This window comes from Microtus oregoni, unplaced genomic scaffold (assembly GCF_018167655.1).
Source record: "Microtus oregoni isolate MIOR12 unplaced genomic scaffold, Mior012 000014F_ref0000157, whole genome shotgun sequence".
NCBI lineage: Eukaryota > Metazoa > Chordata > Mammalia > Rodentia > Cricetidae > Microtus > Microtus oregoni.
This window is the reverse complement of record NW_024543073.1, coordinates 49,942,080-49,968,462: the sequence shown is the minus strand read 5'-3', so window position 1 is coordinate 49,968,462 and position 26,383 is coordinate 49,942,080. Positions and strand designations below refer to the sequence as shown.

Below are 26,383 nucleotides of genomic sequence, written 5' to 3'. Positions count from 1 at the left end.
CCTTGTTCTGTGATTAGCAAGTCCTATGCTGTGATAGCAGCTGAAGCATTAGCTGCTACCAGTTCTACAAGTGCAGGGTTTATGTTCCCAAAGTAATATTTATTTAAAAACCATTTGTTAAGAACAACAACAGAAACACACAATATATTACATAGTGGAAATATTATTTCACATATTTCTTTTTTTCATATGGACCCTCAGTCTGGTCTCTCAGCCTGCTGTGTGTTTACTTCTCTTGATCCTAAATCTCTACTTCTATTGCACACATTGCACACATCTAACAGGATGACAGAAGTCTCAGATATTTACTCAAGTTTCAAATATGTATGTCATGTTATTTTCTGGTATGTTATTGGTTAATATAATCAGGGTTTGGCTTTAAAAAAAAGTCAAATGATGGCAGCTCTTTGGAACAGTCAGTACTGGGAAATGGTTGTATGGACTCGGGGTCTCTGAAGAGCCAAGAAGAAATGCATATTTACAGTTGAAGGGGTCAGCTGAAGTGTTCACACTTGCAATGAGGAAATGACATCGAGAAACTGATAGTTTGAAGGAGACTCTGGAGACATAGCCCTAGGAGATCTCAGAAGGGGAAGAGCTTGGCAGCTGATCAAGTTGATTAAATGACAAATGGGGTGTTCTCAGTGGGGGCAGGAGCTGCCCGTGATTACCCAGGGGAATGGTGTGGAAGTGGCTTGTCCCTCTGAGGAGATGCGGTAAAGGCTGTGTTCACTCAAAAACATAGCTCTCACTTCAGAGGAATGAGATTGTTTTTCCCGGAGCACCTGTGAGTCATCACAGCCCAGGAACACAGATTTGGAGACTTAGATATCCCAAATATACAATGTGCATAAAATTCAAACAGCAATCCAGAAAACTGAGCTATGGGTATAAATGGAAATTCCCAAAAGAAGAAAAACAAATGGCTAATGAGCAATTTTAAGTGTCCAACATCTTTAGCCATCAGAAATTTCAGGCAAAATCTCTACTAATATTCCATCTCACCTAATCAGACCACTCGTAGGTGGGAATACAACGGCAACAAGCTGGGGTGGACGTGAGGATACGCAGTGTTTGCACACGGTTGGGGAGAAATGTGCACTAGTGTGGACACTTTGGACATCAATCTTAGAGCTTCTCCAAACACTAGAAGTAGAATGGCCGCATGACCATGGGCCACTCCTGGGCATGTACACAAAGCTCTTTAGAGGCTACTACAAAAGAAAACTATTTTAAAGAGATGCTCAGGTCCCATCTGTGCTGCATCCAATCTCCCCACCCAGCCAGACTCCCCAACCCTTCTTAAGAGTCTAGCCTGGTGTTTCTCCCTGACCCTCCCCATCCATCCCTTCTCCCAAACCCATGGCATCTACCCCAGATCCCACACCCAGGGTCCCAGCCTAGTCTTGACACCCTGACTACCCTGTAGTCAATCAGTAGCTACCTGCCACCACCCTCAGGTCCCTTCTGAGACACCCAAACTCTCCTCCCAGTCAGATTTCTTATGCGATTCTTCAAGGTCTAGCCTGCTGAGACTAATCACACCTTCTCCCCAAGCTACCAGATCTAGCCTGGGACCCTAATCTAGTGTTCTAGCCTAGACTGGTCACCCCTGCCTATATATCTGTCTATGTCTGGGTCTTCAGTTTGACTCTATTTATCAACGTGTCTGTTTTTTGCCAGTGTCATGCAGTTTTTATTACTATAGCTCTATAGTACAGTTTGAAATCGGGGATGCTGATGCCTCTAGTAGTTCTTTAATTGTTCAGGATTATTTTTAACTATCCTGGACTTCTTTGTTTTTCTGTATGAAATTGAGAATTGTTCCTTCAGAGTCTATAAAGATTTGTGTTGGCATTTTAATGAGGATTGTGTGTAATCTGTAGATTGCTTTTGTTAGGATGACCACTTTTCCTAAGTGAATCCTACAAATCTATGAGCATGGTGATCTTTCCATCTTCTGATAACTTCTTCAATGAAACACTCTTCCACCTCTTGTGGGAGTCAAACTTGTACAGCCACTATGGAAATCAATAGCCAGAAACTGCAAAAAAAAATCCAGATGTCCCTCAATAGAAAAATGGATAAAAAGTGTAGTACATTTACACAATGGAGTATTACTCAGCTGTTAAAAAATTACATGAGATTTTCAGGCAAATGTATGGAACTAGAAAAAAAATCATCCTGAGGGAGGTAACCTAGACCTGGAAAGACAAATATGGTATGTGCTTACTCAAAGTGGGTATTAGCTCTGAAGTAAGTGATATCCACAGACCGAAAAAGGTTAGGTAAAGAGGAAGGCCCCGGGGATGCATGGATCTCCCCAGGAAGGGAGATAGAATAGATTTTGTGGAAGGGCAGGGAGTGGGTGGGGACAGGAGCATAAGGGATTGGGGTAAGTGATGGAGGGAGAGAGTTTGGGGAAAGATAGCTGGAACTGGTTGGGGGTGGCTGTCTAGGTTGTAGTGTAGAAACCCAGTCCAGTGGAACTTCCCAGAATCTCTGAGGTAGCACTAGAGATGACTCCTAGGATATGGAAGTCTGAACTGGTGATTTTTACGTAGCCAGGCAAGGCTTCCAGTTGTGGGACTGGATTGCTTTCTATTAAAAGTTTGGCCAAGGAGGTCCTGTGGGTATTCCTAAACAACCCAGGCTGGTGATAGGACAGAAGGTCACTCTCTGAAAACTGACAGCGGGCTCCACTGCCAAGGACAATATCCACACAGCTCATTGGACACAGAGGTGGAGTAGGTCCCTGCCCGCATAGGGACTTCATCTCTTTGTTCTAGACTCTTTGGCAAGGGAACGTCTCATCAGGTCATACTTCAAAAATCTGTACTTCACAAAATTGGAAACTCTAAAAGAAATGTTCATATTTCTGGATAGGTACCACATACCAAAATTAAATCAAGACCAGATAAACAATTTAATAGGCCTTTAATACCTAAAGAATTGGGAGCTCACCAAGGCCAGCTGGACTGTGACTGAAAAAGCATGGGATAAAACCGGACTCTCTGAACATGGCGAACCATGAGGGCTGATGAGAAGCCAAGGACAATGGCACGAGGTTTTGATCCTACTTCATGTTCTGGCTTTGTGGGAGCCTAGCCAGTTTGGATGTTCACCTTCCTAGACATGGACGGAGGGGGGAGGACCTTGGACTTTCCACAGGGCAGGGAACCCTGACTGCTCTTTGGACTGGAGAGGGAGGGGGAGAGGAGTGGGGGAAGGGGGAGAAGGGTGGGAGGAGCGGGAGGGAAATGGGAGGCTGGGAGGAGGCGGAAACTTTTTTTTTCTTTTTCTCAATAAAAAATTAAAAAAAAAAAAGAATGAAACCTCTGCTCTTTCCCACTGCTCTTCTGAAGAGTCAGGCTGGTTCTTGTCTCTTCTTCCTCTTCCTTGTTCTCTCTTTCCTTCCCCAACTCCATTTATCTCAGTAAAACTACGACACAAAAAGCAAAAAAAAAAAAAAAAAGTCTCCCAATCAAAAAAAAAAAAAAAAGCACCAGGGCCAGATGGAGCACAGAATTCTACCAGAATTTCTAATACCAATACTCCTCAAATTGTTCCACCTGATAGAAACAGAAGGAACATTGCCAAACTCTTTTTATGAGGCTATAGTTACCCTGATACCCAAACTACACAAAGATGCATCAAAGAGAGAATTGCAGACCAATTTTCCTCATGAATAATGATGCAAAAATACTCAATAGAATACTGGCAAACCAAATTCAAAAACACATCAAATAAGTCATCCACCATGATCAAGTAGACTTCTTCCCAGTGATGCAGAGTTGGTTCAGCACATGAAAATCTATCAATGTAATCCACCATATAAACAAACTGAAAGAAAAAAAAACTATTATAATCTCATTAGATGCTGAAAAAGCCTTTGACAAAATCCAACAACCCTTTAGGATTAGGGTCTTGAAGAGATTCAGGGATACAAGAAACATACCTAAATGTGAGCACCCACAAGTGACTCAGTTTCCACTGCAGTCCAAGCTTGCTTGCTCCGGTCTCTTTGAGGGCTGTGAGAACGTTTGGTTAAGCTCTTGAGAAATGGCACTTTGCACGTGAAAAACAGCACATTACCTAGACTGCGTACTATTGACACCAAACCTAAGGCACACCAAGTTAGAAACCGAAACTGCTCAAAGTGGCAGGCAAGGGGTAGACTGGAAGCTGCTGTTCAAGGACAGGAATAGCCTTGGGGTTTTAGATTCTGTCTGACTGTCCAGTTATCACTTGTTCTGCTAAAAAGGCTTTGAAATAAACTCTGGGCTGTTTGTCTTGAACCTTACCTTTGTCTCTGTTTCAGTTTCTTGCTTCTGCCATTTCCTCAATCCTCACACCCCCTTCCAGGTACCCTTACCCCTTCCAGGTACCCTTACCCCTTCCAGGTACCCTTACCCCCTTCCAGGTACCCTAGTTGACTTGATGTCTGGCTCCGACAGGTGGCACCCAATGTGGGGCAGGATAAAGAGGAATCCGTGATGGACACTGCAGATTAAGGGAATGAGTTTGGAAAAGTGGAAGTGCGGTGAGTAATCTCCATAGTATCAGCAGTCATGCAGTGTAAACATAAAAATAAGAAGCCACGTGGTATAAATACAAAAAACTAGTTGTGCGGTGTAAAATTAAGTAATAAGTACTCAAGTATAAGTGTAAATATAATTATGGGTTAAGGTAATAGTAAATATATGTTTGTTTTTTTATTTTTCCATTCAAAAATTTATACTTCCTCCCCTCCTCCCAATCCCCTCCCGCTTCCCCACTCACCCTCCACCCTCCCCCTCCCTGCTTGAGAGAGGGCAGGGAACCCTGCCCTCTGGGAAGTCCAAGGCCCTCCCCCCTACATCCAGGCCTAGGAAGCTGTGCATCCATATAGACTAGGGTCCCAAAAAGCTAGTACATGCAGAAAAAACAAGTCCTGGTGCCTTTATCAATGGCTTCTCAGTCAGCTCCCATTGTCAGCCACATTCAGGGAGTCTGGTTTGATTACATGCTCGTTCAGTCCCCGTCCAGCTGGATTTGGTGAGCTCCCATTAGAATAGGCACACTGTCTCAGTGGGTGGACCAACCCCTCATGGTCCTGACTTCCTTGCTCCTCTTCTCCCTCCTTCTGCCCTTCAACTGGACCTTGGGAGCTCAGTCCGTTGCTCTGATGATGGTCTCTGTCTCTATCTCCATCCCTCACCGGACGAAGATTCTATGGTGATATTCGAGATAAACATCAGTGTGATAGTGGGGCAAGGCCAGTTCAGGTACCCTCTACTCTCTGCTGCCCAAGGACCTAGCTGGGGATGTCCCCATGGACACCTGGGATCCCCTCTAGAGCCAAGTCTCTTGCCACCCCTAAAATGGCTCCCATAATGTAGATATCTTTTTCCCTGCTCCTATAGCCGCCCTTCCTTTATCTCCACCCTCCCACTCCCCCAAGCTCTTGCCAGTCTTTCCCTTCTCCCTTCCCTCTCCCCCTCTCCCCTTCCCCTAACCTCACCCATACCTCTAGCCCTACCCTCATGCTCCCAACTTTTGCCTGGCAATCTTGTTTGCTTCCAATTTCTAGGAGGATCTATATACGTTTTACTTTGGGTTCACCTTGTTATTTGGCTTCTCTAGGCTTGTGAACTATAGGCTTAATGTCCTTGGTTTATGGCTAGAGTCCACTAATGAGTGAGTACATACCATATTCATCTTTTTGGGTCTTCCTCGCAAAGAACTGAAAGACCCCAGTGGTGGGCAGTCTTTCAGGCTGAGGAGACCCTCCCAAGGAACAGCGAGTCACTCTTCGGATGCAAATAGCAAGAGGCTTTATTCAGTACACAGGTACCTGGGGCGACTTAGTCTCTCGGGAGACAAGCGCGCCTGCAGACTGGGGGAAGGTCTTTTTATAGGAAAGAGGGCAGCAGAAGCAGATTACAGAAGCAAACGCATCGTTAGTGGTCAGTTGGAATGGGGCAAGGGGCACAGGTGGTTTTTCCTCTCCCAGCACAGATGTATGGGAACAGATATCCTGTTAATTGATGTCCTGCCCGAATCTATGGATATAAATATCCTGTTTTGCAGCCAGGGACCCTGACCTTACTCTGCACTTACAGTCGTTCATCAAAAGCTTTGTGAAATGACGTTACAGCAGCCAAGCTGGGATCTTTCATAGGGGGAGTTGTCTCTTCTGTGAATTACTGATATTCTAAGTTGGGCACATGTGCTGACTATAGGCATCCTGTTTCCCTAAGCAAACGGGAGGTTCTCATTAGAGCAGGCCAGCTGCGGGTTCCTTATCGCTTGGGGCCAGATGGCTGACCGGCTGACCGCAGATATCTTGCCTGGCTTCTCCGCCCTTGTTCTCAAGTCGAACTTCCCTGCTCTAATGTTACTTGCGTTGCTCCAAAGTTTAAGCCTGGCATTGCTGCTGCTTAGCTGTTTGTCTATACTGTGGGGGTCTTTCAGAACCACTCCTCTCCCCTTAGTGATAGCAGGTTTAGACTCTCCTGAGAATCCAACAATTAAAATAAAGAAACTTCCCATGAGTGCTGTGTATCAGAAGCCACCCAGGCTCTTGACAGACATTAAGTCTGCTTCTGTCTAGACCACAAAGTGGGTGTCACAGGGGGCTAGCTGCCGGGACAGCTGGTTTGCACTTTTGCAAAGTTTCCTGTTTCCAGCTAACTCTTTTATTTATTTATTTATTTATTTTTTGGTGTTTTTTTTTTTTTTTCGAGACAGGGTTTCTCTGTGGTTTTGGAGCCTGTCCTGGAACTAGCTCTTGTAGACCAGGCTGGTCTCGAACTCACAGAGATCTGCCTGCCTCTGCCTCCCAAGTGCTGGAATTAAAGGCGTGCGCCACCACCGCCCGGCTTCCAGCTAACTCTTGATGCTGCAAAGTTTTAAATTTTTTTTTATGTCCTTAAATTAGGATGTACATAGGTATGTGCCTACAAGGGTGGGTCAGAGAATAAGTCACAAGAGAAAGCAAAAAGGCACACAAGGGTTGACTTTAGGAGAACCAGAGAATTTTTTGTTTGATGTCCAAAATACTCTATCCTCCATTTCTTATTAGCCACTCTACACACTGCTAATCTCTTGAAAATGGCAACAAAATTAGCTAACGCTATAATTCCTGCAGATCTTTAAAAACTTTTGGACTTCTATCTAAGAGGCCACATGCGACACAGGTCTTCTGTGTCAATGTAACAGGTCACCAGGAAATCCGGATTCAGCTGTACCATCCCACGGACTTGTGTGACCTTGACGCAGTTCGCGGAGACTACTTTTTCTTTTTCGAGCATAACCCAAAGTTTCGCCTCACGTGTTTTTGTTTTTTTTTTTTTTAAAGAATATCTGATGCTAAGAGTACACCATGACCAAATTTAAGGTGATTTATTTCATTTTGCAATAGTGAGACTCGGGCGCTATGCTCCAGAGGGCCTAAGCATCGCACATGCCTGTTAAGTTGAAAAACAGGGCCTGGCACTCGCAGGGGCTGCACAGGAGAAGGGAGAGAGGACGGACAGGCTCACACCTAGTGCAAGGGACCACGCTCAGGAGCTCCCAGGCGCTGGGGGTGGGGCTTACCCTAGAGGGCGCGCCCGGGTGGCGTCATCACCGCGCGTCGCCTCTGGTCGCGGGCGGCTGCCCGATGCGGAGAAGGTGGGCGGGGTTTCGCTCTGTGTAGAGCGCGTTTTCCTTCTGCGCCTTCTGTTGCTTCCTTGGGTGTCAGGGAAGTGAGGCGTCGAGAGTCTCTTTTCCCGGAGGAGAGCGCCTTCCTCGAGGGCTTCGGAGCGGAGCCTGAGCCATGCCGAACTCGAGGCCCAGACCCCGGCGGGGCGGTGGCGCAGGTGCGGCCGGCCGGGATCGGCTGGTGGCGCGGTCCTTGCAGAGCGCTGAGCACTGTTTGGGCGCCCGGGACTTCGGCACTGCCTATGCTCATTACCTCCTAGTGCTCAGCCTGGCGCCGGAGCTCAAAGACGACGTGAAGGTAAGGCCTTCCTGCGACCCTAACAGCGACCCCAGGGTGGTGTGTGTGTGTGTGTGTGTGTGTGTGTGTGTGTGTGTGTGTGTGAGAGAGAGAGAGAGAGAGAGAGAGGGAGGGAGGGAGGGAGGGAGGGAGGGAGAGAGAGAGAGAGAGAGAGAGATGACACAGAGACTGAGACACCTTAATTACTATGGAAGTCGATTCCCTCCTGGGCCTCCTGCAGCCCAACTCGGTACAGCGAGGTTTTAGTAACAAGTCAAAAGTTGTCTCACATCTGTTTGAAAATTTCTACCTCTCAAGATTCCAAAGGCCGCCGGGCAATGGTGGCGCACGCCTTTAATCCCAGCACTCGGGAGGCAGATGCAGATGGATCTCTGTGAGTTCGAGATCAGCCTGGTCTAGAATGAGTTCCAGGACAGTCAGAACTATCCCACAGAGAAACCCTGTCTCGAAAAAAACCAAAAAGAAAAAGAAAATCCAAATGTCCTTTAAATGCCAATGCCACTAGGTAGTCCTTTCTCTCCTCCAGTATGTAATTTAATTAGCCCTGCCTTGAAGGCTTTGTATTATCATGTGTACAAGGAAATAATTATCATGTGTACAAGGAAATTATCATGTGTACAAGGAATACTGTTCAGCCGGAGTTGGATAAATTGTGCAACCCTAAGGGACTCTTTATCTGATGGTCCGTCTCATGTGCAGCAGTTACCCTGCTGAACTACTGTACACTTTCATGTGTTAGAATCTCAGTTTCACAAAGCAGTTGAATTGCACATTCAGTTTAAGCTGTGGACCTTCTTGCTGTGTTCATCCCGGCATTTCTCAATCTGACCCTGTTGACATTTTGCAGGCCTCAGTCTTCCTTCTTGTTTAGCAGCGTGGTCTGTCCTATGTCCACCAGATGGCAGTAACATTAGGCGCTTGTAATTCACAGAAATTTCAGGATCTGTTACATAGTATTCTAGGTCGTTTGCTCCCTCGTGTAGAAAGCAGTCTCATCAAGATGATTTCTCTTGGCTCAGCTCTAGCTGCTGCTTCTGTGAATGGACAAGATAAATAGTTGGTGTGAGTGTAGAACATGGTAGAGTGCTTATGTTGGTAGAATTCTTATCCCGGGGAAGACATAAAGTGTATCTGCCCTTTCTCCTAAGATCCCAACAACAAACTGAGGTCTCCGGGGAAGCAGTGAATTCACTGGGCTTACTTACAGAGCACAGCGGAGGGGTTACTTACTGCAATGTGGGTGCTCCCCTACAGAAGGCTGCACTGGAAAGCCTTTACCCACAGGAATGATAGCTTTCTCCTAGCTGCATGGCTTCTCTCTCCCTGCCACCTCCCACTGTCTTCCCTGGTTATATACTGGAGACCAGAGGTTCTTAACCTGTGGGTTGTGGCTCCTTTGGGCCACACATCTTGCATATCACATGTTTACATTATGATTCATAAAATAGCAAAATTACAGTTAGGAAGTAGCAACAAAAGTAATTTTATGATTGGGGTCATTCTACCAGGAAGAACTGTATTAAAGGGTCACAGCAATAATACAACATTAATTAAAGTTTGAGCATTCTCAAACCACAGCTCTAGATTCTACTTGAGGCTATGCAGTCAGGGCAGCGTTGCACACAACAGGTGGTATGAACAGCGGGATACTCAGGTGAGGGTCTCATGACCCAGCCTACCTTTCTGGGAAAGATTTAAACAGTCAACAAGTCCATCTGGTATGATCTTGGCAAGTGGGCACAGCTAAACTTCCTTCCAAGATGGCAGTTGTTTGACTTGGGGAATAGGCCTGTACCACAGCTCTGAGTATGATGCTCTGGGTTCCACGGCTAGCACAGAAAAACTATGTGAAATTTGACTATATGACTGGAGACATAGCTCAGTTGGTGGATTTGTCCTAATGTGCGCCAGGTTTAAAGCTAGTACAGCAGCACACATTTGTAATCCCAGCGCTTAGGGGGTGGAGGCAGGAGAATCAAAAGTTCCAGATTATCTTCAGCTACATAATGAGTTTGAGGTAGGGTTGTATGCGACCCTGTACTAACTTTTTATTAAAAACAGACAAGCTGGTGATGGCCAGCATTCAGTAGCGTAGTAACTGGCTTGGCTTTATGTGAAACAAAGTTCTTTTTTCTTTCTTTCTTTTTTTCTTTTTGCAAAAGCCTCATTTACAGAAGTTTGCTTTTCTGAAAGCCTCTCTACTACCTATACCCACACTTTGGTCACATTAAACCATTTGTGTTTTAAAACTTTTAAATTTAATATGTATGAGTATTTGCCTGTATGTGTGGATATGTACCACATGTGTGCAGTTCTGGCTCAGGATACCACAAGACCAAGTTCTCAGCATAAAGGACTTTTATTTGCCTCAGGGATACTGGATGGGAAGTAAGAGACTAAGACAGGAGATATAAGACAGGGAGAAAGGGGAAGGGAACAAGGGAGAGGGAGAAGGGGTATTGGCCCTGGATAAAGAGGAGACAATTGGTGGTTCATAAAGATAAAGGGGGAGACCCTGTGTTAGGATAAGGTGTTTAGTTTTACTTGGGAATGTTAATCAGATGAGCCAAAGGGGGCTTTTGATTGCTGGACTTCAGTACTTTGATAGCTGGCCTTTGGTAGGCAGCCTCAGGAGGAGGAAGTGGCCAAATAAGGGAATAGACCTTGGTGGCTAGCCTTAGAAATGGTAAGCTAATGGTTTTTAGCAAGACAGGGAATGAGGGAGAAGGGTAAGACTTGCCAGACCAGACCCATGCTTGCTGCACTTGGACTGGCTAGAGTTCCTTCATGGAGGAGACCAGAAGAGGGCATTGGATTCCTTGGAGCTGGAGTTATAGCCAGTTGTGAGCTGCTGTCTGGGGTGCTTAACCTGGGTCTTCTGCAAGAGCAACAAGTACTCTTCCCCCTTCCTCCTGAGACAAGGTTTTTCGGTGTTGCTTTGGCTGTCCTGGAACTTGCTTTGTAGACCAGGCTGGCCTTGAACTGAGAGATCTGTCTGCCTCTTCCTCTACTGAACCATCTCTCCAGCTCGTTAACTGTTTTATTCATTTACTTATTTTTGTTGTTACCAAGGACCAAACCCAGGGCCTTAAGCAACCTAGGAAAGAATACTCAACCATTGAGCAATCTACTAATCTATAGAACTCTTGATCCATTTATATAATTTCTAGATATCCAGAGTATCTACCATATAATAGGATCTCCTTCATTATCTTTGTTTTTCTAGTAAACTGTTATAATTCCGATATTAACTCTTTTTTTTGGATTTTTTTTAAAGATTTATTTATTTATTATGTATACAACATTCCTGCAATGTATGTTTGTATGCCAGAAGAGGGTACCAGATCTCATTATAGATGGTTGTGAGCCACCATGTGGTTGCTGGGAATTGAACTCAGGACCTCTGGAAGAGCAATCAGTGCTCTTAACCTCTGAGCCATCTCTCCACCCCCCCTGATATTAACTCTTATGTGTAAAGTTTGTATGTGGAATGTCAGAGCCTGCCTTTTCTCCATAGAGCAGTATCATGGAAAACAGCTGCAGGAAGGTGAGACTGGAGCTGGGTGGGCAGTGAGAAGGTAGTCACTGCGCTTTACCAAGTGATTGAGGGCCAGGTTAGGTTGGAGCAGTAGAGCTCGTCAGAAAGCAGCAGATTTAAAGATAGTAGAGTAGGATGTGTTGTGACCAAACTTGGGGGAACATAGCATACATGTCTACTCACCCAGGTAGGGATCCTCTGATAGACCAAAGTTAGAGGTTGTATGAGGAGCACGGGACCCTTTGTTCTGTCCCGCCTGGCTAGCTTAACCCCTGAAATAATTACACAGAAACTGTATTCATTTAAACACTGCCTGACCCATTATAGCTAGCCTCTTCTTGGCTAATTCTTACATCTTGATTCAACCCATTTCTCATAATCTGTGTAGAACCACAAGGTTGTGGCTTACTGGGAAAGATTCAACATGTCTGACTCTGGCAACTTCATGGCAGCTCTCCCTGCCTGCCTTCTTTCTCCCAGCATCCAGTTCTGTCTTTGCCACCTACCTAAGTTTCTGCCCTATCAAAAGGCCAAGACAGTTTCTTTATTTGACCAATGAAAGCAACACATAGAAAGAAGAACCTCCTACACCAATTAGATACCATGAAAGACTAAGTGAACCATTGAGTTTTATTGGGGTTACTTACAGGGATAGAAATAGCTTAAAGACAGGTGTATCGTCAAAGCCCTCCCCAGCATGGACGACAACTCACAGAGCTGGAAACTGAAGCACTCTGCACAGCCTGCTGGCAGCACAACAGACTGGAGAGCATCCTCTCCAGCTGCCCCTGGTCTAAACCTCCTGGTAGCCTGGCTGGTTTCTGCTTGTTCCAGGCTAGCTGGTCTGATCTCAAAAGTCTTCCTGGCAGCTTGGCTTGTCTGAGTGACTCTCAGCACTATTGTGAGAGTGCATGGAAGGTAGAGGGGTAGTGAATCTGCTCAGTTTCAGGGACTTCCTGAAGCTATCTTGAGTTGTTTACCTTCTGTTGTAAGGACCTTTCCTAAAGGATGGAATGTTTTAATCTTGGAGGAACCTTGTACGACAGGGTAGCAGTAAGTAGTGATTTGTGTTTTGAGACGGAATAATACCTTTGTATCCTTTTGTAACCTGTGAAGGAAAGGTGGTTTGACAATTGAGGACATGTTGAACTTTTTAAAGATTCTTAAATTTCTCTTAAGATAGAAGCAACATTCATGTGCATGTTTGAGTTTTCATTCTAGTTCTTTGCACATTGGTTGATGAGATGACTGGAGACCTTTGTGTGGTGGGTGGAGATAGCCAGAGTCCGAGGGCTGGAAAACAAGGGCCTAAGTAGATGTGTACATGCTACATCATTAGCACATATGCGGTTGTGTACTGGGGATGAATAAGGATGAACAAGGACACTCGTGATGCATAGCTACCTGCAGAAAGCAGAGGCAGGGGAGAGGGCAGCTAAGAACAGATTTTTTTTCTTTTTCTTTTAATTTTTTTTTTTATGGTTTATTTAACTTTATTTTATGTGCATTGGTGAGAAGGTGTCAGATCCCCTGGAACTGGATCTTCAGACTGTTGTGAGCTACCATGTGGGTGCTGAGAATTGAACCCAGGTCCTCGGGAAGAGCAGTCAGTTCTCTTAATCGCTGAGCCATCTCTCCAGCCCCTAAGAACAGATATTTACAGGAAGATCATACTGTCTGATTCTACATAGTATTTTTTTTACATGTGCTTATTTGGTATCTTAGTCACTGCTATATTGCTGTGAAGAATCTCCATGACCAAGGCAGCTCGTAGAAGAGAAAGCATTTAATTGGGGCTGACTTCAGTTTCAGAGGTTTTGTGCATTATTATCACTGTAGGGAGCATGGCAGGAAGTATGCATGGCACTGGAGCAATAACTTAGAGCTGCGTCCTGATCTGCAGGAAGAGAAGGAAGGAAGGGGCTGTGGGAGAGACAGAGAGAGACAGACACTAGACTTGGCTTGGACTTTTGAAACTTTAAAGCCCACCCACAGTGACATACTTCCTCCAACCAGGCCACCCCTTCTAATCCTTCTCAAACAAGTACCACTCCTTGGTGACTTAGCATTCAAATATAAGAGCCTATGGGACCATTCTTATTTGAACCACCACATTTGGTAAACAGTACTTACTGAAAATTAGTGATTTTAGGTCATCATTCATTTCAGTCATCATTCCATTTGCTGCAATCTTCAGTTAGAGTTGTGTGTTCTTTATTCTTGTTTGCTAATTTGTCTTTTTTTCTTGTTTTAAAGGAAACTTTTCAGTATACACTTTTCAAGTGGGCTGAAGAGCTTGATGCACTCAGTCGAGTACAGGACTTACTTGGTTGCTATGAGCAGGCCTTGGAACTCTTTCCTGATGATGAAGTGATTTGCAATAGTATGGGAGAGCATCTCTTCAGGTTTGTAGTGACTTCACTGTTACTTGTTGAAGACTATTCTTTATCAGTCCAAAGCAAGTATAAGTTAGCATTAACTTTGTTAGTTTTGAGATGGAGTCTTAACCACCTGCTCAGTCTGGGCTGGAATTTGTGGACTTATGAGATGTTTTAGCCTGAGACTACATGTATGCACTACCATGCCTATAGATAGGGTGATTTAAATAGGGAAAGTTTAATGTAAATAATTAACTATAGCAGGATCAAAAGAATGAGTGATTAGTTAGTAATAAGGAGAACTCAAAAGAATATAAGAATAGTAAATATGGTATGTAATCTGGCAATTTAAAATTAGATTTATTTTATGTGCGCACATCTGGGTATATGTGCGCATTTGTACACGTGTGTGGGTAATGTGCCTGTGGATGTCAGAGAACAACTTTTGGGAGTTGGTTCTCTCTGCCATGTTGGTTTGGGGATTGAACTAAGGTTTTCATGCTTAGTGGGAAGAACCCTTATCTGCTGAGCCATCTTGCTGGCCATTGCAGTTTTATAGTTTATTGTTTAAGGGTTTGACCCATGGAGACTGGGGAAGTATTGAAGGAACTCAGAGCCTGTCCTTGTTTGAAAAGGCAGTGCTGTGGTTCACGGGATGCCTTGCCAGAAAGTCTTTAGAACTTGCTAGAATTTTTTCTTTTGGAGTGCCAAAGAAAGCCTGATGGGGAAGTATAAAACTGGGAGCACTCTGTTGATGAGACTCCACTGGGTGGAATCAAGGATAAGCTGCCATCATTGCTGCTGGTGCCACCCCATTAGATGCTGCGCCCCCATGCATGGAAGGTAACTTATGTAAGCCTCGAGGCACATTGAATCGCTCTTCATCCATCCAAGTGCTTACGTGCCAGTCAAAGGTCAGCCTTGTGAGTAGGCTTCTCAGAGGTCACCAGTCAGGCCTGCCATGTAAACTCTGTACACACCAGTACAAGCCGTGCCCATTCCTGAGAAATTACAGGACTACAGTAAAAGGTTCGCATTGCCTCTGCATTTGAAAGTTTTAAAGAAATGGGGGAAAGAACATGGTTCTGCCAAATTGACAAGTTGCAATTTCAAATTTAAGAGTTTACTAAATGAGTCTCATTTTATACATTCCTTCTAGTTTATTCTTATGCATTTCTCTACCATGCATCCTCTCAGGTCATTGATGTTATTAGTAATGAACTAAAAAGCACCTTAGTGTGCACAGAATTTCTCTTAAGTATATCTAGATTCTGTTGGCTGTTGATAATTATTTTAGTTAGGGTTTCTATTGCCGTGAAGAGCCACCATGACCATGGCAACTTTTAAAGGAAAACATTCCATTGTGGCCGTGGCGTCCAGTTTCAGAGATTAGTCTGCATTCATCATACTGGGACATGGCAGTATGCAGGCAGACATGGTGTTGCTGGAGCGGAGAGTCCTATGGCTTGATCAGCAAGAGGAAGTGAACTGAGATACTGGGCATGGCTTAAACATACATGAGACCTTAAGCCCACCCCTACAGTGACACACTTCCTCCAACAAGGCTGTACTTAACTCCAACAAAGCCACATCTAATAGTGCTACTCCCTACATTCAAACTAGCACAATAATCAACCTAGTAGTTTTGTCTCCTACTCCCAAGGGGCCCTTCCTTGACTCAGGACTGTGCAGGGCTAGGGCTCTGGAGAAGGGAGTGTATGCATTCTTTTCAGTTCTGACAAATTAATTGAGCAGCAGTCTTCCTTTGTTACACATTTTGGTTCAGCATGACGAGGCTTGGTCACATTAATATCATATGTTTTCTACTGTGATGTGTGCTATGCAGTTCCAGAAAATATAAAGAGATACCTTTATCTTCAGGGTAAGAAAGAAGGAACATGTACTGACCTTAAATATTTCAGTTTTAAACTAAAGCATGAATGCCTATAATTTAACATAGTATTGCCCTTTTGTTAGTTGGTCTCATCTGTCTATGCCTGGAATGAATAGTGATGATTAAGTTTCTTTAGAATGGATGGCGAATAAAGGTGCTTGTGAAGAAAGAAGTGAGGATTCTACTTGTTCTGCTCTGTTGAATGTGTGGTCTGTAAATTACTGATTTGTGACAGCCGTGTATAGAATTTGATAGTAGTGGACATCTCTGGTCAAGGAGCTCATGGGGTGAACAAAGTATAGACCAGTTTTGGATGCTACTGAATTCCGATAGTATGTGAGACACATACTGGTCATGAGCAGTGCAGTCAGCCTATGAGTAACTATTTTAAACAGTGTCGGAGTTTTTCCCCACAGTTTGAGAAGCAACGTTCAGATGACTTGGTAGTATTTCCCCCCTTTTAAAATTTTTTATATGCTCATATTCAGTACACATTAATGCCTTTGACACCCCCACGCCCAACCCCAGAATCTCTGAGATGGAAATTCAGAAGTCAGGAGAGTGCCGTCCCCACAGAAGGAGAAATTTGCCAAGGAGACTGCTCTGGGGTATGGGGTAGTGATGAAGGGTTCTCAGGCTTGGTCAGTGCATGAACAGAGGCACTGTAACTAATCGCATAGAGTTGAAGTATTCTGTCATTTTTCCCCCTCTAGAATGGGCTTTCGAGATGAGGCGGCTGGGTATTTTCATAAAGCAGTGAAGCTCAACCCTGATTTCAGTGATGCAAAGGAGAACTTCTATCGTGTTGCAAACTGGCTGGTGGAGCGCTGGCACTTCATCATGCTCAATGACACCAAGAGGAACAGGATTTACAATGCAGCAATCCAGAAGGCAGTGAGCTTGGGGTCCAAGAGTGTCTTAGATATTGGCACAGGAACTGGAATACTGAGGTTTGTTATAATTATTGTTTTATTATTATATTTACATGAATAAACAGTTTTGTTAGCTACCAAAATTGTAACATTGGTATATAAGAATAGCAGTTGTTTTTCAAAATATTGTTAGAGTATTCATGCAGTGATGGAGGAAGCATTGAGTCACCGTGATTCTCCCACTCCAGATAGATGCAGGTTAAGATCTTCCCTGGTAAACCACTTTGTGGGCTACACACATTATTAGAAATGGGTTAGATCAATATGTAAGAGCTAGCCAATAAGAGGCTGGAACTAATGGGCTAGGCAGTGTTTAAAAGAATACAGTTTCCGTGTAATTATTTCAGATAAAGCTCGCCGTGCGGGCGGCCGGGCGCCAGGAATGTAGCCCGTCGTTTCTATTTCAACAATGCAGCTGTTCTTTTCTTTCTTCTTTTTGTTTTTTGAGGCAGGGTTTCTCTGTGTAACAGTTCTGGCTGTTCTGGAACTCACTTTGTAGACCAGGCTGGCCTTGAACTCACAGAGATCCACCTCTGCTTCCTGAGTGCTGAGATTAAAGGCATATGCCACCAATGCCCGGCTTGATGCAACTATTAGCATTGTAATTTTTACTATCAATAATTCAAGAAAACTAAGGAAAACTTGGGTTTATTGAAATTCTGAATAATGAGTTTTATTTTTTTATGTTAACATTCTGATGGATTCTAGAAAGCCCATTAAGCAAACTTCTTAATTGTGTGGATGTCTTAATTGTGTGGATGCTGAGCTGGGTGTGGTGGTGCATGCCTTTAATCCCAGCACTTGGGAGGCAGAGGCAGGAGGAGCTCTGTGACTTTGAGGCCAGCCTGGTCTCAAAGTTGCGGGACAGCTAATGCCATATAGACAGACCCTGTCAGAAAAAACAAACAAACAAACAAACAAACAAAACCAAAAAACTGTGTGGATGTCATTATTTACTGAATTGTTTTTAAAAGGTATTCCAGTTCATTCTTTCTTTTATTTATTATTTATGTTGTTGTTATTATTACTATTTTCTTTTTCTTTTTTTTCCCTTTTTTGAGACAGGGTTTCTCTGTTAGCCCTGGCTGTCCTAAAACTCCCTCTGTAGATTAGGCTGGTCTTGAACTCACACAGATCCACCTGCTTCTACCTCCCAAGTGCTGAAATTAAAGATGTGCTCCAACATACCCAATTCTTTTTATTTTAATTTTTAAAAGTCTTTTTTTTTTTTTTGGTGTTTTTTTGAGCAGGGTTTCCCTGTGTAACAGTCTTAGCTGTCCTGGAATTAGCTCTTCTTGAACTCACAGAAATCCACCTGCCTCTGCCTCCCGAGTGCTGGGATTAAAGGCGTGTGCCACCACTGCCAGGCTAAAAGTCTTTGTGAGGTAGTGTCTCACTGTGTATCTTTGGCTGTCCTGGAACTTGCTGTGTAGAGTAGGCTGGCCTGGAGCCCACAGGGATCCACCTGCTTCAACTTCCTAAGTGCAGGGATTAAAGGCATGCACTATCATCCTTGGCCTTATCTTAGCTGATTAATTTTTAATTAGATTATGTATAAAATATACATATCTAATATATATTAAATATAATTTATATATATATATATATAAAATATATATTGGTTTTTCAAGACAATTTCTCTGTGTACCTCTAGTTGTTCTGGAACTCATTCTGTGGATCAGGCTGGCCTTGAACTCAAAGAGTGCTGCCTCTGCCTCTTGAGTGCTGATTAAAGATATGCTCCCTCAGGGACTGGAGAGTTGGTTCAGAGGTCAAGAGCACTGGTTGTTCTTCCAGAGGTCCAGAGTTTAATTCCTAGCAATCACATGGTGACTTACAACTCTCTATAATGAGATCTGGTGCCCTCTTTTGGCCTGTAGGCATATGTGGAGACAGACTATCATATATGTAATAAATAGATCTTTAAAAAAAGATGTTCTCCATCACTGCCTGGTTGTATGTCTACATATTTTGTGTGTACACATGCACGTGCAAGCCTGTGCACCATAGTACTCATGTGAAAGTCAGAAGTTAACTCTCAGGAGTCAGCTCTCTCCTTCCACTGTAGGTTTCAGAGATTGAACTTGGGTTGTCAGACTTGAATGGCAAGTGTTTTTACCTGTTGAGCCATCTTGCTAGCCCTAATCTTTTAAAAGCAGAGCAAATGATAGTTATATTGAAGAATGGAAGGAAGATCCATGTTTGAAGAATTATAATTTTATTGAATTTGGGAAAAGATACAATGACTTTCTTCTTTTGCAGCATGTTTGCTAAAAAAGCTGGTGCACACTCAGTGTATGCCTGTGAGTTATCCAAGACCATGTATGAGCTTGCCTGTGATGTCGTGACTGCAAACAAGATGGAAACTGGAATTAAGCTCCTACACATGAAGTCACTTGACATAGAAATTCCAAAACACATTCCTGAAAGGTGTGTTTATAACTCACCAAAACCATGAAGATACGTTTCCAGCTTTTTGCATAAACGAAAATGTTAGCATCCTCATTCTGTGACGGTACGGTTACTAGCCAGTTTAATAAGATACAGGATTTTATGATAACATGCTTTTTAAAGAGTACCTAAGAACTCAAGGAAAATTGATAGTGAGGAATTGAACAAAAACCATCTTTAACACATCATGTAAGCTCATGTTTTTTGTCCATAAAAATGGATAGACTTCCTGTGTTAAATAACTGTGTATAAAGTGTGAACATTCTACCCTGAGCAGACATCACGTTTTCATTACTATCCTTGTTGAAAATGGAAGGTTAGAAGTGCCAGTTGGCAGTGTTTTTTTGCCTTGCATCTCTCAGATGCTGTAGAAACAGTTTTAGCAGCCTTGGGTATTCATCAGCATCTCAGGGTGGTCAGGAGAACAACGAAGATTAGAATTAGCAGGGATTTAAAAAGCATTTGGCCCACCGTTTCAAAGAACTTTCCCTTTTCTTAATGTGACACTTGTAACTCTGCCTATGCTGTCTCTCTTCTGCCTTACTTAAATGTAGTCTACATATGAAGAATTTATTATACTCTATTGTTATTTGAACTCCGATTTTTAAGTCTTCTTTTAGTTTTAATAAGTGTGCATGGTACTTAAACTTTCCAGTAGTCTTTGTTCGTGATGATGATTATCAGCTTGTTAGTGCAGGTGTGTACTCACTTTATAAAAAACAAAACATCGTAAGTTGTCTTAGGAGCTTAAGGTCACAATTTAAACAGCAGACACAAAAGTTTTCAGGCAGAGTTCCTCTGGGCTGCAGTGGGCTACCTGCTCTTTGTTCCCTCATGTGACCTTTGCTCTGTGTGTGACTTATTGCTAGTGTTTGCTCTTTCAGTAGGACACAAGTCCTATTGAATTAGAACCTCATGTTGGTGACTTTAACCATAATTGCCTGTCTCTAAATATAGGATTAGGGCTTCCACATAAGATTTGGAGTGACTTGAAGCTACGGTTACTTTAATTTGTATTTTCCACACAGACTGCTTTTGAAGCAAATGAAATAGAGATTTGAATTCAGACTCTTATGTGTTCACTTTGACAATAAGCCAATTTCTGAGCTAAGTTGCAGGACTTGACGGTTTGAGGAATTTTTCGTATTCTAAGTGTATGCAGTCATAAATACTGAATGTTTCCTGTCTGTAGGTCTAATTGGGTCTAGGTACTGTGGAGGATACCCAAGTCATCCCTGCTGTTAAGATACCTATAAATCTAGAGAGGGGCATAAGGAGTACTGATGGAATTTATGGATGTCCTTAGACTACAAAAGTGAGTGATGCTGACAGTGAAAGATAAAGGAATTCAGAAAAGGCGAAATACTTCTTTCTGAGTGTCTTTGAGTGTTCTAGAAAGAATGACTGAATGAGTAAGAGCACATAACTCTGGAGTGGGTTGTTGTGGAGACTGGAGGAGTAAGTGGTGAGATAGGCACGGTCAGGCCCAGGGAAGGGGAAGTTTTGGAAGGGAAGATTCTTATCAGCATTAGGTGTTATTTGCATAGAAAGAAGTAACTGGACTGTGGCTCACTGGGTAAGGATGCTTGTTGCTAAGCCTGATGACCTGAGTTCAATCCCTCAATCCCATAAGGTAAAAGGAGAGAACCGAGTCACACACAAAACAGACATGGTCAGGAAGTGGTGGCAAACGCCTTTAGTCCCAGCACTCGGGAGGCAGAGGCAGGAGGATTTTTGGGTTTGAAGCCAGCCTGGTCTACAGCATGAAATCCAGGACTACTAGGGCTACACAGACATCCTGTCTCATAAAAACAAAAACAAAATAAAAATTTATTTTAAGAAGGGTCATTGATGGTGGAGAACCTGTGGATGTAGTCCCTCCCTGATGGAGGAGAACCTGTGGATATAGTCCCTCCCTGATGGAGGAGAACCTGTGGATGTAGTCCCTCCCTGATAATAGAGAACCTGTGGATATCGTCCCTCTCTGATGGAGGAGAACCTGTGGATGTAGTCCCTCCCTGATGGAGGAGAACCTGTGGATGTAGTCCCTCCCTGATGGAGGAGAACCTGTGGATATAGTGCCTCCCTGATAGAGGAGATCCTGTGGAAGTAATCGCTCCTGGTTTATTTTTGCTTCTTTAGTGCAGGGTTTCCTGTAGCCTGGGCTGATTTCAAACCCACTACATAGTCAAAGATTACCTTTAACTTCTATGTGATCCTCTTGCTTCCACATCCCAAGTTCAGGGCTTACAGACATAAGACATCATTCTAGGCTGGTAGAAGAACATTTGTATGGAATGTTAGAGTTAGGTGCTAAATGTTTGATGTCAATGAAGGGGCCAGGAAAGATGTGAGCACCCCTTACTCTTCAGGACTTAGGCAGTGAATGAACGTCTGAGAAGGTAGCCCTTTTATGACCAGAACAAGGAAGAGAACTGATGAAGAGAGGAACCCAAGCAGCACCACAGGGTTCAGGGGAAGGTGCTAAAATGCAATGCATTAGGAAACTTTACACAGGATTTTCTATAATGTATTTGCCTTTTTCTGTTGCCTTAGCTTTGACAGCTTTAAATAAGTAGCATGTCATTTTACTCACACGTATCTTTAAAACATCGTTCTATAGAGTGTCCCTAGTTGTAACAGAAACTGTCGATGCAGGTGTGTTTGGAGAAGGAATTGTGGAGAGTTTAATTCATGCATGGGAGCATTTGCTTCTGCAACCAAAGGTAAGCCGTGTAAAACACTCAAGTTTGACTAAGAATTCACTATTTCAAGAGGTGCATTGAGTCCTGAGGATGGAGTATGTCTGTATACCTGGAGAGAAACACAAGGAGAAGCATTCTATAGTGGTGTACACACGGTGTGCACTGTGTGTCCCAGGGAGGTTTACAGAGAAGAATGCGACGGGAAGGGAGGCGAATGAGTGACCTTGTTTGAGTATAGTTGTAGGAGAGGGAGTCCTTTGGCCCACACAGTGTCGGTGTTTGGGATTTTGGCACATCTCTAAAAGAGAAGATAGTGATGCTAGTTCAGTAATGTTTTAAGGTCCTCAGTGAGTTCAGGCTCTAGACAGAGCTCTGAACTCCTCTGCTGCAGCCCACGTGCCATATAAATAGTACAGTTCATTTACTGTGTATACGGAATATAGGAAGAGACTTCAGTAAAGTCCACTGTGCAGAGAAGATATGTATTTAACATGCAGCAGCAGTTTATTTTTCAAAGAAATAATGATGACTTTGATACTTTTTTTTTGTTGCTAAGAGTTGAACTTGGTGCCTCACACATGGCCAGTGCGCTCTACTGTTGAGCTATATTTCGAGCCTACTTTTATCTTCTTTCTGTTTCTAAATATGTATTTACTTTCATTTTGTTTGAGTGTTTGCCATGTGTGCCTGTCAAGTGTGTGTGTGCCTGTTGAATGTGTATGAGGGCCTGTCATGTGTGCAGTGTTTGTGGAGGTCAGAACGCATTGACCCTGTGGGGCTGGAGCTAGAGACGGCTGTGAGCTGCTTGTGGTTACTGGGAATTGAACCCGGGTCCTTGCCAGAGTAGCTACTGCTCTCAACCTCAGTCATCTCTCCACTTCTTCCATTATTGTTTTAAAGTCAGTTTCTCTGTGTAGCCCTGGCTGTCCTGGAACTCTATCTGTATATCAGGCTGGCCTTGAACTTGCAGAGTTCTGCCTACCTGTGCCTCCTGAGTGCTGGGATTAAAGACATGTACCACCACCACCTGGCTCATTTTTTTTAATTATTATATCCTAAACTGATATAGCTTTATACCTCTCTCTTTTTTGTACTTGTATTCTAAACACACAAAGCAGTAAAAATATTTTTAAAGGAAAAATTCCTTAACCTGTAGATATAGGCGAACTTGTACATATAATGATGTGACTTTTATTATATTTTCAGACCAAAGGAGCAAATGGAAATTGTGGACAGTATGGGAAAGTTATACCAGCAAGTGTTGCTATATTTGGGATGGCAGTAGAGTGTTCAGAGATACGAAGACATCATAGGTAAGTGGGAGAAGACTCTTAAGTTGGGCAGTGGTGGCACACACCTTTATTTCCAGCACTGGGGATGGGGATGACCAGAGGCAGGCCGATCTCTGATTTTGAGGCCAGTCTGGTCTACAGAGCAAGTTCCAGGACAGCCAGGACTATCCAGAGAAACCCTGTCTTTCTGAGACAGCTTCCCCATCTCTTTCCCCCCCGAAAAAGAAAAACACGACTTCCAAGCTTTGTGCCTGCTTATCATGTTTAATTAGTCTTACTGTAAGTAGAACGCTAGTATTGAAGCTAGCTTTTTCTAAGTGAACTTTTCCTACAGCTTCCTGTTGTCTCACTGTGTGAGTAGTTTGTGTAGAAAAATAGTAAGTTCAGATTGATTTTTAACTGAAGTTCAAGTAAGGATTTCCAATGTGAAGATAAATTTTAGTATTGTTTTTTCTGGTAACTTCATTAATAGTTTAGTGGTGTGATGTACATATTTTAGTTTTCCAAATTCTACAAAATGGAACACATCCATCTGCCAGATTTCATTCCTTTGAGAACCCTTGCGGTTACTTTCTGCAGGTAGTGGTGTTTGGTTGTATAAAGGACAAGCAAGTAGGACATTTAAATTACATATTCTCTCATTTCATTGTTCTGTTTTCAAACTGTCTAGCATATCATCATACAGAGATCCAAATCCCTCCTTTGTAATGGTTTTTTCCCATTCCTTAATGTGGGCAAACTCTTTAACCACTGCATGGCCTGGATGGCTGATGGTTCTTCAGGCAAGCTTTTTAAATTAAAATACAAATAAAATATCATTACACACGCCTTTCAAAATAGCCACAAACAACATAAAATATCTTGGGGTAATTCTAACCAAGCAAGTGAAAGATCTGTATGATAAGAACTTTAATTCTTTGAAGAAAGAAGTTGAAGAAGATATTGTAAAACGGAAAGATCTTCAATGTTCCTGGATAGGTAGGATTAAAATCATAAAATTGGCAATCCTACCAAAAGCAATCTACAGATTCAGTGCAATACCCACCAAATTCCCAGCGCAATTCTTCACAGACCTCAAAAAAAAACAATACTAAATTTCATATGGAAAAGTAAAAAACCCAGGATAGCCAAAACAAAAACAATCCTGTACAATAAAGGAACTTCTGGAGGCATCACAATCCCTGACATCAGGCTCTATTACAGAGCTACAGTAATGAAAACATTTTAATACTGACATAAAAACAGATGGTTGGACGAATGGAGTTGAATTGAAGACCCTGATATTATCCCACACTCCTATGAACACCTGATTTTTGACAAAGAAGCTAAAAAAGAAATTATCTTCATCAAATTATGCTGGTATAACTGAATATCAACATATAGAAGATTGCAAATAGATCCGTATCTATTGCCACACACAAAATTCATGTCTAAATGGATCAAAGACCTCAACATAAATCCAACTACACTGAACCTCATATAAGAGAAAGTGGGAAGTACCCTTCAAAGCATGGGCACAGAAGACCACTTTCTAAATATAACACCAGTAGCACAGAAACTGAGAGCAACAATAAAGAAATGGGACCTCCTTAACCTGAGAATCTTCTGTAAAGCAAAGGACATAGTCAACAACACAAAACGGCAGCCTACAGAATGGGAAAAGATCCTCACCAACTCCATATTGACATAGGGCTGATCTCCCAAATATATAAAGAACTCAAGAAATTAGACATCAAAACATTGAATAATCTAATTAAAAAATAAGGTACAGATCTAAAGAGTGAATTCTCAACAGAAGAATCTTAAATGGCAGAAAACACTTAAGGAAATGCTCAGCATCTTTAGCCATCAGAGAAATGCAAAGCGAAACAACTCCGAGAAACCATCTTATACCTGTCAGAATTGCTAAGATAAAAAATGCTGGTGACTGCTTATGTTGGAGGGGATGTGGAGTAAGGGAAATGCTACTCCATTGCTGGTGGGAATCAGCCTGTCGTTTTCTTAGAATATTAGGAATCACAATGCCCAGCAATACCATTTTTGGGCATATACAAAGGAAGCGCACTCACAGCACAATACATTTGCTCAACTATGTTCACAGAAGCATTATCTGTAACAGTCAGAACCTGGAAACAACCTAGAAGCCCCTCAGTTGAAGAATGGATAAAGAAAATGTGATACATTTACACAATGGTGTACTACTCAGTGGTTAAAAAAAAAAAAAGAAAAAAAATGACATCTTGAAATTTGCAGGCTGTAGTAGCATTTCATTTGTTTTTTAATAAATAAGATTGCTTGAAGATCAGAGAAGTAAGACAGCCACACTGGCCAGTCCTACAGGCATCGATGACACACACCTTTAATCCCATTAGCCACACTAGGTTGCCATAGAAACCAAGCGGTAGTTCACTCCCAGAACTAGAGAGGATTATAATACAGGAGGAGAGAATCTCAGTCACAGTCTCATCTGAGGTTTCCTGGAGGCAGGTCGCCATTTCGGACTGAGGTAGAGGTAAAAGCTAGTGGCTGAGTGTTTTGCTTTTCTGACCTTCCAGTTGAACCCCAATTTCTGTCTCTGGATTTTTATTAATTGCTTCAGCAGGCAAATGGACGGAACTAAAAAAATCATCCTGAGTGAGGTAACCCAGACTCAGAAAGACAAATATAGTATGTCCTCACTCATAAGTCGATATCAAATGTAAATCAAAGGATAACCAACCCAGAGAGGTCCACAACCTAGAGAAGCTAGACCCCTCATCCAGAAACAGTTGGTAGCAGATGCAGAAATCTATAGCTAACCACTGGACTGAGCTCCTGGAATACAACCAAAGACAGGGAGGAGTGATAATGTGAACAAAGGGGTCAAGACTGTGATGGGGGAAACCCACAGAATTGGCTGATGTGAGCTAGTGGGATATCACTGACAATTGGGGAACCTGCATAGGACTGAACGAGGTCCCCTGAATGCAGGTAAAAATGGTGTGATTTGGGTAGTATGTGTAGCCACTGGCAGTGGTATCAGGATCTAACCGTAATGCATGAATACTTTGTGGAGCCATTCTCTATGGAGAGATACCTTGCTCAGCCTAAGCACAGGGGTGGTAAGGGTGGTCGTTGTCTTGGTCCTGCCTCAGTGAGGTGATGAGACAGACTTAGTTGACTTCCCAGGGGAGGCCTTACCCTCTCTGAGGATGGGGAATAAGGTGGGG

At 43.0% G+C, this 26,383-nt stretch overlaps 1 protein-coding gene across 1 annotated transcript in view; it reads left to right on the top strand.

Moving 5' to 3' along the window:
- Window positions 1-7,640: 7,640 nt before the first annotated feature.
- Prmt9 (protein arginine methyltransferase 9) overlaps window positions 7,641-26,383 on the top strand; it is a 50,921-nt gene continuing 32,178 nt past the window's right edge. The window contains exons 1-6 of the mRNA XM_041663440.1: window positions 7,641-7,984; window positions 13,779-13,927; window positions 16,508-16,744; window positions 18,989-19,156; window positions 21,801-21,903; window positions 23,089-23,195. Of these exons, the coding sequence (XP_041519374.1) occupies window positions 7,802-7,984; window positions 13,779-13,927; window positions 16,508-16,744; window positions 18,989-19,156; window positions 21,801-21,903; window positions 23,089-23,195 (947 nt within the window). The 5' untranslated portion in view covers window positions 7,641-7,801. The remainder of the gene's footprint in view (window positions 7,985-13,778; window positions 13,928-16,507; window positions 16,745-18,988; window positions 19,157-21,800; window positions 21,904-23,088; window positions 23,196-26,383) is intronic.